This window comes from Gossypium hirsutum, chromosome A04 (assembly GCF_007990345.1).
Source record: "Gossypium hirsutum isolate 1008001.06 chromosome A04, Gossypium_hirsutum_v2.1, whole genome shotgun sequence".
In the NCBI taxonomy this organism is placed as follows: Eukaryota; Viridiplantae; Streptophyta; class Magnoliopsida; order Malvales; family Malvaceae; genus Gossypium; species Gossypium hirsutum.
The window spans coordinates 65,089,849-65,102,511 of NC_053427.1; the positions used below are offsets into that span (position 1 = coordinate 65,089,849).

Consider the following 12,663-nt stretch of genomic DNA (forward strand, 5'->3'; position numbering starts at 1 on the left):
CAGCAATTCTAGACTCTAAAAATTTAGTGCCAAGTAACCTTACCTTGTTGACAATTTCAAACAATCTGTTTGAATATTCTTTGATTGTCTCCGATTCTTTCATCCTCTGCAGCTCAAATTTTCTTATTAAATTCAGCACCTCCATGCCTTGTATCCTTTCATCTCATTCGTATTCTTCTTTGAAATAGTCCCACACTTCTTTTTCTGATTGAAAAGACATAATTTTCGTAAAAATTGTTGTTAAAACAGTAGCGAACAGAGTTACTTTCGCCTTGGCCTTCCGGGTTTTCTTTTCCTTGTGAGTTTTGAGTTGGGCCATGGTAGGATTAGTTGGCAGGGAGGAACTTCATAATCCTCTTGCACGGCCTCCCAAAAATCCAAAGCTTCAAGGTAAGTCTCCATTCTCACTACCCAAAGTTGATAATTCTCACCATCAAATATAGGAGGGGATATTTGAGAAAAACTGGTTTCAATCTCCATTACACTCACAGATCCCTTAAGAAAAAAATAGCTCTGATACCAATTGAGGGTTTAAACAAATAAGATGAGGGAGAATAGAATTATTAGAGATAATAAAGTTTTAATTTTTCTAGAGAGAAAAGATTGCAGGAATAAGTACACAACTTTATGCAATATTCAGCTCTTTAAATAGCTGAAATACAAGCTAAATTTAGATAGTAACTACTTCCTAAACATTAGCAAAACTAAAAAACAATTCCCTTTAGAATAGGGATATGCTTTGACTACCAAAAAGTTTATTGAATTTCAAAACAATGAACTAACGCTCCTTAAAGCAAACATGTAACAATTGGCATGAAATGGTGCAACATGCACTGCACGAATCTGTCGATTTTCAAACTCAGGACCTTAACAATCTTTTGGAATGGGAGTGGATCAAAAGAAAAAGATGCCAACGTCAACACGGCATCAAACTCCAATGGAAGTCCAGCGAGAATGACTTCGACTTTTTAGCCTCAGAGACAACAGATCCGGACGCCTCCTGCAGAGCACGGGTATTTTGTATTTTGGCAATGTACTCTTTGACGATTAATGCACCTTTCTTGATTGAATGAAGATCATACTTGATTCTGGACAGTTTAGCCCCAGTCACAGCAGCGATTAGCAGTGCTCCATATATCACAAGCTGTTTTGGCATATATAAAATATGACAATAACGATGATGCACTAATTGTAGAAAGTAACCACAAGAGAAGTAATTTATCTTGTTGGATGAAGTATGAAGCATCAGGATTTGGAGTCAAGGCTCCATCAGGAGAGGTCACAAAACGAGCCGGAACAGGTAAAGTACCTTCGAGGAACCCTTGCAATTCATAGCCTTCTACGATCAATCTTACATGCTGTTGCCATTGCAAAAAATACCATCATCTAACTTTATTGTATCGTGACGAGGAAATGATTGAATCAGACGAGATCCAGAAAAAGAACCAGTGAAAGTAGATTCGTTGGAGTTTGCCATGGATTCAACGGAGAAGAGAGGTCCCATAAAGCCAAGCGACTGATACCATGTAAGAAATAGTAATAAAGAACAATTGAAAAAATGATTATACTTAGAAATCTGCTTAGTATTCTTATCTACTTTACCAATTACAGAGATGAAATGAATAACTGCTACTAACCATTTGTTTACCTGACTCAATAACAGACTGTTAACAAACTAACAGTCCCTGAACTCTTTACTCAAACACTGCTCTTTATTAATTATATTTTATTTTTGTTGAACAAATCATTTTAGAACTAATCCAGCATTTTCATATAAATCCTTTTTTAATAAAAAATGTTAGGCTTTAATTAGGATAAAAAGTGTGAAGCAAGTTGAAGAAGGGGATGACCCTGAATTTCCAGACCATTACATCGAACTCTTGTATACTTCACACATGATAATGTTTTTTATTTTGAGAATATCCACACATGCTAACACAGAATTTGTCTCCACCATTTTGGAATAAATTTCACTTTTCTCACCCTTTTCAACTCCATTTCGGATATATATATATTGATTTATATGAATATTTAAAAGCAATTTTTTTTTTTTAAAAAAAAGCTCGAATTAAAGATTAGATTAGCTATTTCTTTAATTGCATATGCTTATCAACTAAAGAGTGCTCTCATCCCTTGAGAAGGTAGGTATACAAGATTGAATGAAATCAACTATAATTTTACACTAAAACCAAACTACTTTTAATTATCATCTTCTGTCTCAGGGCATCAAATTAGAAACTAGTTTCTGGATACAAGATGATGATGTTGATATTCTGCAATTTGTATTCAGTTCTAAGCCACTCATTTGCCACTAAAATGCTTTACATCCACTTTCCAATCACCAAGTCCAAGGCTTATATTTGATAATTATTATGTTAGTCAGATTTTTTAATATTCGTATTTAATTTAATTCGAATTTAAATATTAGATATGATGTTCAAATTGTATGAAAAAGTTTTTTGAAAATAATAAGTATACTTATGTGAAACATATATCATATCTGACAATTATTCTCGAATTTGAATAATACACAAAAGATGATGCAGTTCTATCATTCCGATTTCAAGGTACTACATTTGTTTATAAGGGGTGTTTGGTCTAATTTCCCACCCCCACAGCCTTATTAGTTGCAGAAATGGATAAGATTGTATTTATTTATTTATTATTAATACACTTGTCCGACTTCGTATCCAATGAAGCTACGTTATAGCATATAACATTGCAAGCTTTATTAACTTAAGGAGCTGTCATTTTAGTGATGTCACTGATAGAGAGATCACAAATATAAAGATAAAAGGAAGAAATAGAAATGGGTGTTTCTCTGTTACACCGTATCACATAATTCCTCAAATAAGTTATTATTAAAATCAATCATTATAAGCAGTGAATCGAATAATTAATTTGACAAATTAATTTAAGTGAATCGAATAATTAATTTGACAAATTAATTTAAATTAATTAACTCGCACAAGATTGAAATTTCAAAATTCGTAAGAACTCAATCTTGTCATTAAATCAAGAACTCCGTAAGTAATAGACTATTTGTGATTTATTTAGTGAATTGAAATAGCATCACTTTTATATAGAGTACCATACCATTGCTTCAGCCTCAATAAGGTAAATACTGGATCTTACAGTACAAAAGTAATGATGAATTCAATCTTTAAGAGCAATGTATATGTATATAAACAAGTAGATTTACAGGTAATGCATTAATGGGTACACATTGATTAATATGTATATATTCTGCAATTTGTGTTCAGTTCTAAGCCAATGAATATAGACATTTGAACAGTGACATATTAATCCATGTTCCAGAGGGAGCCTGAATATCCCCATACGTCATTCTCCTCATAAAACAATGCAGGATAAAAGTTGCATGAATGTGTAGTAGTAGTAGTAGAGTCTAGCTGAGATTTAATTTCACTTTGATCACTTTGAAACTCTGGTATCCAATCTGATAACCTGGTTTCGTACGGAGAAGTTCCAAAATCTGACACTGGAGCAGCAGCATAACAACTGTTTTGAGTATCTGAAATATCCACAAAAGGATTGTAGCTTTCACCATTGTAAGTTTTGGAATTGGGACTGTTATCATCTTCTTGTATGAATAGAAAATTTCCTGTTGAAAGCCAAGCTGTTAGAACTCGGAAGTAATTGCAGAGGTAAATACGAGAGATAAATACATATCAATCAGCTAAAAGGGGAATCGAAGTGCACCTTGGTCTTGAATTACTGCTTTCTTTCTTAAATGAGTTCTCCAGTAGTTCTTTATCTCATTATCGGTTCGTCCCGGCAACATTCGCGCAATCATCGACCATCTGCGGAAAAGTATGTTTAAAGGAGGAAAAGGAATAGCACAACTGATAAAAAAGAAAGTTGAAGAAGATGAAAGAATCTCACTTGTTTCCCCATTTCTGATGAAGTTTTAGGATGATCATCTCCTCTTCAGCACTGATACTGCCATGCTTTAGATTAGGACGCAGATAGTTCACCCACCTTAACCTGCAACTCTTGCCACTTCTCTTTAGGCCTGAAATCAAACAACTTTATTAAGAAAAAGAAAGCTTTTCGTACAAGAAAAAGAAGGAATCATCACGAGTACCGGAAGTTTGAGCAACATAATCCCATCTCTGGCTTCCCAAAAGCTTCACAAAGCTTATTAATCGCTCATCTTCTTCCTCGTGCCAAGGCCCTTTACGCAAATTTTCTCCTTGCATGGCTGCTGTAGTTGTTTCGTTAGCCATTGTTACAGATGACAGATGAGTAGGGGGCGTTTCAAGTGTTCTTATATGAGGAACTACTGATGTGGCAAAAAGTATGGCTAAAAAATGGAAAAGAAAGGGTGACCAGAAAATCTTTCATGGCACCATAGCTGGAGAACACTACCTTTTGTGGGAACTCCACAATTGGCTTACATGATTTCATCCTAATAAGCTTTTCAATTAGGTCTTTCCAATAGGATTTTTTTCCCTAATTTTTTTTCTTTAAATGAATGAAGATCATCATCATTTCTGTCGGTATATGCAGATGTCATTCTATGCTTCAACAATAACTGGTAATCTGAAGGTCAGAAGTGCAATATTTTATTATATCAGAAACGTAAGATGATCAATAAAGAGAAAGATTAAAGGATACGGATGGTATTAGGTTATAGGTAATATCTAAATACAATAAAAAAAACTTTAAATCCTAAACCCGAGATTTAAGTAAGTTGATTCATATAGTCACCTTTAAATGATGGTATTTAACAGTCGAATCATCATAAATAAGATATGTCGCCCTCCAAATCCAAGAAAATGCGATTCTTCTAAAAGGCTAAGACCCCATCTTAGCCGCCTAATCTTAGTGATAAGGCCTTTATTGGAGATGACTAATGAAGCAGTTCCATGAATGAAGCAAAGAATATTGGGATGGATGTTTGCTTGAACAAGATATACTTTAAAAAAAAAATGCACACATCTTATGATAGATTGAATAGTAGCGACGGCATAGGCTTGGCACCTATGCTTCTCAGCTAACCCCATTTAGGACGGTGGCCAACCTGCAGTGCCACTATCCGAATCATAAATCTTGCAATAAAAATTACTTTAAGGGCTTATCATTTTACTAAGGATAAAACTGCAAACACAGCATAGATTACACGTCAATGGAATCAAGCTAAAAATGAGACCATATTTATTCAAATTGATGAACCAAACTCATAGACAAATGTTACAGTATCTAAGGATGAAAAAGTTCTTTATATATATAAGCCTCTTTTTGTTAGTATCTCTCCTGACCTAACTGTTTCACCTCTATTTAGTGAGAAAAGTGGGGGTAAAATACAAAGAATAGTATAAGCATCCTATTTACAATCACTCAGCTGGTCCTTATGATGCAACTCTTCATTGCAACAACAATCCACTATACTCTGCAACCCATATTTGCTTCTGTCTCTTCTTCCAGTAGTTTGAAAAGCCTAACCGTTAGCGATCTATGAATGACTTGTTCATGAGGTTGACAGCATCATCCATGAACTACATTACGAATCAAAAGTTGTTATGATTCACAGATTTTACATCGGCAAGCACTTATGTAACAGTAACAAGAGCTGGGGCTCAAATAAATTACTTCACCAAACAATAAGTATGGAAACCAGACCATATTTCGAAAGGCTCTTTTTGCTTATTTCCAGTAGGGAGAGAACTCACAATAAAAAGAGTAAAAGAAAAGGAAAAACGACCTAAGCCATGCATATAACAAAACCATGTCCATTTCTTCCAACAAAATATGGGCCCCTGACCCACCCTATTAAAACATGTAAGGCCTCTAGGCCACATACAACGTTTTCTAAACACAGCAATAGGTATTTGCTTCATCACAAACTACTTTATCTCAACACCCGAAAGCTTTTCTCAATGATGTTGATTAGCTTCAAATGAATATGACAAATTTACACTAAAACTAAGTCATTAAAATTAAAATTTCCTTATTCAGAATGCAAGCGAGGGTGTTCTTGTGAGAGGGACAGCATGTAAAACTACGGATTTTACCTTTCCAAGTAACTTTAGTTCTTTACCAACTGGTTCCAAAAATTTCATGTTAACTTCAATTGGCCACACCTAGCAATAAAGAAAAGAAGAATGAGTACACCAGTCAATATGGCTCCAAAAATATGTGTATACCAAGCAAGGCTTACACCCAAAAGATAAGAAAATGAAGACGAAAACTTTTATGAAAATGGATAATACTCTAGAGTACTACATCAAAGAAGATTGAATTTGTAAGTTGTTATACCCTTCCCAAAGCATGTACAACACATGAAAGTTAAATATAAAAAATCTAATCAAATGGTTGCATGGGAAAAATAGATATTTCTGAGAACAAAGGAGGGGTAGTCACTTTATAGCCCAAAGTTAATTAGGATGAGGATAAACGATCGTGCAACAAAGGTTGGCAAACACAGCATAAGAACATGTGAAAAATAAAAAAAAATAAAAAAAATAAAGAATACACAAATTTTACGTGGAAACCCTTTCAGGAAAAAAACCACGGGCAGAGGAGAAGAAAATTCACTATATCAAAATATGAATTAATACAAGAGGAATAGACTATGTCTATTTATAGGCTTATAAAGCCATATTCTAGTAGGATTGAAACACCTTATCCTAATCAATATAAAATAGATGAAGTTTAATAAGGTTTAAAAAACCTTATTCTAAAATAAAATAAAAGAAGTCTAGTTCTATATGGATTTTACTTTTATTTTATTTTCTATCTTATTTTATTTAAATAAGAATTCGGGTCACTTAATTCTAACAATCTCCACCTTGACACAAATTCTTAATGAACAAGTTCTTCATCGCGAACTTTTAATGAACAAGTTCTCAACCTCTTCCATAAAACCCCTTAAGGGTTTAACTTCAACAATGAATACCAACCAAGTCTAAGCAATGCTCAAACTTGGTTATAGGAAGTGACTTAGTCATCATATCTGCAGGATTTTCCTGATTACTAATTTTGCTCACAACAATATCACCACGAGCAATAATATCACGAACAAAATGATACCAAACATCAATATGTTTTGTTCTCTCATGAAACATTTGATCTTTTGTAAGGAAGATGGCACTCTGACTGTCAAAAAATACTGTACTGATTTGAAGGTCTTCATTGAGTTCACTAAATAGTCCCTTCAACCAAATAGCTTCTTTACAGGCCTCAGTAATCGTCATGTACTCAGCTTCAGTGGTAGACAAAGCGACTGTAGTTTGCAAAGTGGCTTTCCAACTAATTGCACAACCTCCGATTGTAAAGGCGTAACTTGTGAGAGATCTTCTTCTATCAAGGTCTCCAGCAAAATCAGCATCAACATACCTTATGACTTCATCTTTAGTTCTTCCAAACTGTAAGCAAACATCAGTAGTGCCTCGTAAGTATCTTAAAATCCACTGAAACTGCTTTCCAATATTTTTTACCGGGATTTGCCATGTATCTGCTAACTGCACTGACTGCATATGATAAATTTGGGCGTGAACAAATCATAGCATACATGAGAGATCCCACTGCACTAGAGTATGAAACATGTGACATGTACTCAATCTCATCATCTGATTGTGGAGACAAAGCCGATGAAAGTCTGAAATGGGCTGCTAAAGGAGTACTAACAGGCTTAGCACTCTGCATATTGAACCTGCAAAGAACTTTCTCAATGTACCCCTTCTGACTTAGGTATAATTTACTTGCTTTTCTATCTCTGAGAATCTCCATACCAAGTATCTTCTTTGCTGATCCTAAATCTTTCATCTCAAATTCTTCACTTAGTTGGGTTTTGACCTTTCTTGTCTCTCATTTATCTTTTGCTGCTATCAACATGTTATCAACATAAAGAAGTAGATACACAAAAGCAACATCACTGTTTTTCTTAAAGTAAACACAACTGTCTAAACTACTTCTTTTGAAATCATGAGAAGTCATAAAGGAATCAAACCTCTTGTACCACTGTCTTGGTGACCGTTTCAAACCGTAAAGGGACTTTCTCAGCAAGCAAACATAGTCCTCTTTTTCTGAGACTATAAAACCCTCTGGTTGTTGTATTTAAATATACTCCTCAAGTTCTCCATGCAGAAATGCAGTTTTTACATCTAACTGCTCAAGCTCCAAATCATGCATGGCCACAATACCAAGCAAAGCTCGAATTGAGCTATGCTTAACAACTGGAGAGAACACATCTGTGAAGTCCACTTTTGGAATTTGACTGTAACCCTTTGCAACAAGCCTTGCTTTATATCTGGGTTCTTCAACTCCTGGAGTCCCTTCTTTCTTCTTAAACACCCATTTACAACGAACAACCTTTTTACCTTTAGGAAGTTTCACAAAGTCCTATGTTCTGTTTTTGTGGAGTGATTCCATCTCTTCTTGCATAGCAAACATCCACTTTTCTGAGTCTTCACAGCTAACCGCCTCAGAATAATTAGATGGCTCTTGATTTGCATCTATATCTTCATCCACATTTAAAGCATAAGCAACTAGATCAGCCTCGGCATACTTCTTTGGAGGTTTAATTTCTCTTCTAGTTCTGTTTTTAGCAATAGAGTATTCTGGTGAAGAAGCAACTCTATTATCAATTTTTGTTCTGACTTGAGGAGTTGACTCTGTATTAATCTGATGCTCCACATGCTTTTGATTTTCTTTATTGGAAGAGTCTTTAAGAGATAAGTTAGGTAGCATAGCAGTTTCATCAAAAACAACATCTCTGCTAATCACAACTTTTCTATTTTCAGGACACCATAACTTATACCCTTTTACACCAGCTTTATAACCAAGAAAAATGCATTTAATGGATCTCGGTTCCAATTTTCCATTATAAATATGAGTATATGCAGGACATCCAAAAATCTTTAAATCAGAATAATTAGCAAGATTACCAGACCATACCTCTTGTGGAATCTTTTTCTCAATGGCAACGGATGGAGATCGGTTGATAAAAAAACATGCAGTAGAGGCTGCTTCTGCCCAAAATGACTTCGGTAAGTTGGCATTTGACAACATACATTAAACCTTCTCCATAATCGTTCTGTTCATTCGTTCTGCAACGCCGTTTTACTGTGGAGTATGACGAACTGTCAAGTGTCTTATGATCCCTTCTAACTTGCACAATCTATTAAACTCATCAGAACAGAACTCTAAGCCATTGTCTGTGCGGAGGCATTTTATCTGTTTTCCCGTCTATTTTTCAATAATAATTTTCCAAGACTTAAATGCGGAAAACACATCTCTTTTCTACTTCGGGAAGAATGCCTAAACTTTTCTAGAAAAATCATCAATAAAGGTTAGCATATAATTAGCTCCACCTCTCGAAGGCACTCTGGATGGCCCCCACAGATCAGAATGAATATACTCCAACGTTCCCTTCGTGTTATGAATTCCTCTAGTGAATCGAACTCTCTTTTGCTTCCCAAAAACACAGTGCTCACAGAAATTCAGTTTGCAAATTCCTTGCCCATCAAAAAGTCCTCTTTTGCTCAATTCTGCCATGCCATTCTCACTCATATGCCCTAGGCGCATATGCCAAAGTTTAGTAATATCATCATCTAATAAGGAAGAGGAAACAACAGCTGCATCACTAGTAACAGTAGAACCCTGCAAAACATATAACTTGGCAATCTTTCTCTGCTCTTTCATCATAACAAGGGACCCTTTAGAAATCTTTAAAACCCTACTTTCAGCTGTGTATCTGTACCCTTTTGAATCAAGAGTACTCAACGAAATTAAATTTCTTTTCAATTCTGGAATATGCCGTATGTCACTAAGTGTTCTGACAACTCCATCAAACATTTTAACTTTAATTGTTCCAACACCTGTGATTTTACACGAAGCATTATTTCCCATCAAAACAACACCTTTAGACATTGTTTCAAAAGTTGTAAACCAATCTCGATTGGGACTCATGTGGAAGGTGCAGCCTAAATCAAGTATCCACTCATCGCTTACTTTAGAATCATTGACAGAAACGACTAGAAGTTCACCATCGCTGTAGTCTTCTACAACATCAGCTTCACCAGAATTTTCTGGTTGTTTTTTATTCGCAGCCTCCCTTTTAATCTTATTTTGTAGCTTATAGCACTCAGATTTAATGTGCCCTTTCTTCTTGCAGAAGTTACAAGTTTTACCTCTGTTTGAAGACTTCGATCTACCCTTAGATTTACTACGAGGATTCCGTTCCTATGTTCTACCACGATCATCATCAGCATTCCGATCTTGTCTCCCATGAATAATGAGACCCACTCCTTGAGAGTCGGGTTTAACCACAAGATGTTTCATCTTATCATACGAGGTTAAAGAATCATAAACCTCATCAACTATGAGAGACTCGCGGCTATATAAAATTGTGTCTCTAAAGGTTGAATAAGACGGGGGCAACGAATAAAGTAGAATCAACCCTAGATCTTTCTTATCATATTGAACCTCCATGGCCTCCAAGTTTGAGAGAATTTCTTTAAACACTGTTAAGTGTTCGTGTACAGACGCACCTTTCTCCAAACGATGAGCATAAAGACGCTGCTTCATATGCAACTTGCTTGTTAGAGTTTTCGACTTACATATTTGTTCTAGCCTCTTCCATATTGCAGCGACAGTCTTCTCTTTCATCACATCCTGCAAAATTTTGTTGGACAAATACAGATGTAATTGTTTTAATGTTTTTCGATCCCTACGCTTCTTCTCTTCATCTGTTAATGTCGAAGGCATCTTATCTATCCCTAGCAGGGCATTCTCCAGATCCATCTGCGTAAGAACTGCTTGCATCTTAATCTGCCACAATGCAAATCTGGTGTTGCGATCCAATAGCGGAATTTCATACTTCAAAGACGCCATTACTGTGATTGAGATGAACAACCCGGAAGCTCTGATACCAATTTATGAAAAATAAAAAAAATAAAAAAATAAAGAACACACAAATTTTATGTGGAAACCCTCTCGGAAAAAAAACCACTAGCAGAGGATAAGAAAATTCACTATGTCAAAAAATTAGACTATGTCTATTTATAGGCTTGTAAAGCCATATTCTAGTAGGATTAAAACACATTATCCTAATCAATATAAAATAGATGGAGTTTAATAAAGTTTAAAAAACCTTATTCTAAAATAAGATAAAAGAAGTCTAGTTCTATATGGATTTTACTTTTATTTTATTTTCCATCTTATTTTATTTAAATAAAAATTCGGTTCACTTAATTCTAACAGAACATGACAAAAGTATCTTTTGCTAAAACTAAATACAACAGCCAATGTTCAAGAAACCACTTCAAAGGGTCGAACACACTCCATAGTAAAATCTCCATAAACCCTTGATAAATCCATTCTTAGAAGTCCACTTGGGCAAGAATTTCACATTCAATAATCCAGGAAAAGGATTCACTTGTAATTATACTTAAGCTACTAACTGTTTGGACTTATATGATTAGGAGAATAAATAAGACATTGAACAATATTCAGAATATAAGCCAATAGTTAGATTTGGGTATTGAATTATCATTTTAATGGGAGCAATTGAACAGAGCATTCATTAGAAAAACAGTCACAGTTTCATCCAAAGAAAGGAAATACCTTAAGACCAAGTAATATAATAGGAGTAATGTGGCCAGGAACAATGCATTCGGGTCCGGCGGCTTCGACAATAGCGTCAGTGACTAATCCAGTTCCGATAGGGTCAGGGTGGTTCATGACGGCGAGGGCGTAATTGGAAAGAGGGGTTATGGGAAGACGCAGAAGAAGGGAGTGGTGGATTCTAGGGATGGATTTTGCAGTAGAGGCCCTCCATGGAGCATCCTTTCGCAAGGAAGCTCCTCCTTTCTTCGGCATGTCTGATGAAATCCAAACAGAACTTTGGGTTTGGATTCGGCTCAACTCCTAAACTCAAAACAAGATGTAGTATGGAAAATAGAGCAAGTCCTCTAAAATGTGGATAGCATTTTATTCAGCAAGATTTATCCAACCATAGTTTTGAAGTTGTATCGATTTTGAAAACCATGTTTTTATTCAACAATGCTTAGGCATAATCCAACCATATGGAAGAAAATTATAGACTTATCCTCCACTGTTTTTGGACACTAGTGATCTCTATGTCTTGCCAAGTTTTTTTTAGTAGCCATGGCATTGTGACATGCACTCCATGCAAAATTCTTTAACTTTCTAGATAGAAGGCTATCCCTAAGACTGATTCAACATCACTGGATGAAACTTGGCTCAAGGATGCTAAATGTTGATATCAAAATGAACCAGAAATGGCAAACCAATTTATCGCTTGATGAATTTTTCAAATAGCCTTACTGATGCGAAACCCTGGAGCCAATTTCAACTTCAAAAGAATAAAACGAATTCAAAACCAAAAATAGGGTGTTGAGTATGTGCAGAAGGAAACTTGTTTCCATAAATCAGTCTTCAAATAATAAAGAAAATATTGAAAGTAAAAGGTCAACAAGAATTCGAGTTAGAGTTTCTTGACTTGGCCAGATAATAAATTTTAGAACTAAATAGTCAAATAAATTTTGAAGGACCATTTTGCTAAGACAATGTAACCAACCAATTAAATTTTGAGAGGAAGAAACTCTTTTACAATGCTTAAAACAAGAGCTCTTCCTAATTTAAGGACTTTTTTTTTAAGCTTGATTTTCATTACTC

At 35.2% G+C, this 12,663-nt stretch overlaps 3 protein-coding genes across 5 annotated transcripts; 1 reads left to right on the forward strand and 2 right to left on the reverse strand.

Moving 5' to 3' along the window:
• The first annotated feature begins 601 nt into the window (after positions 1 to 601).
• LOC121228139 (uncharacterized) lies at positions 602 to 2,323 on the forward strand. Of its 3 annotated transcripts, XM_041111313.1 has the most exons (3): positions 639 to 1,013; positions 1,102 to 1,300; positions 1,427 to 2,323. In XM_041111313.1, the coding sequence occupies exons 1-3, from the start codon at positions 819 to 821 to the stop codon at positions 1,450 to 1,452; spliced, it is 420 nt and encodes a 139-aa protein (XP_040967247.1). In that variant the 5' UTR covers positions 639 to 818; the 3' UTR covers positions 1,453 to 2,323. The 3 variants fall into 3 exon arrangements, 2 of the variants coding, with proteins under 2 accessions (XP_040967246.1, XP_040967247.1); XR_005925609.1 differs by having other exon boundaries at positions 602 to 1,013; positions 1,097 to 2,323; XM_041111312.1 differs by having other exon boundaries at positions 637 to 1,013; positions 1,102 to 2,323.
• A 769-nt stretch (positions 2,324 to 3,092) lies between these two features.
• Positions 3,093 to 4,833, reverse strand: LOC107949324 (transcription factor MYB27). Its single transcript, XM_016884035.2, has 4 exons — positions 4,106 to 4,833; positions 3,904 to 4,033; positions 3,721 to 3,821; positions 3,093 to 3,622 (listed from the first exon to the last, which is right to left on the reverse strand). The coding sequence occupies exons 1-4, from the start codon at positions 4,245 to 4,247 to the stop codon at positions 3,303 to 3,305; spliced, it is 693 nt and encodes a 230-aa protein (XP_016739524.1). The 5' UTR covers positions 4,248 to 4,833; the 3' UTR covers positions 3,093 to 3,302.
• A 439-nt stretch (positions 4,834 to 5,272) lies between these two features.
• Positions 5,273 to 12,080, reverse strand: LOC107949323 (uncharacterized). The gene is made up of 3 exons (XM_016884034.2): positions 11,590 to 12,080; positions 6,036 to 6,104; positions 5,273 to 5,519 (listed from the first exon to the last, which is right to left on the reverse strand). Exons 1-3 carry the CDS (start codon positions 11,842 to 11,844, stop codon positions 5,469 to 5,471), a joined length of 375 nt encoding a protein of 124 aa, XP_016739523.1. The 5' UTR covers positions 11,845 to 12,080; the 3' UTR covers positions 5,273 to 5,468.
• Between the last annotated feature and the right edge of the window lie 583 nt (positions 12,081 to 12,663).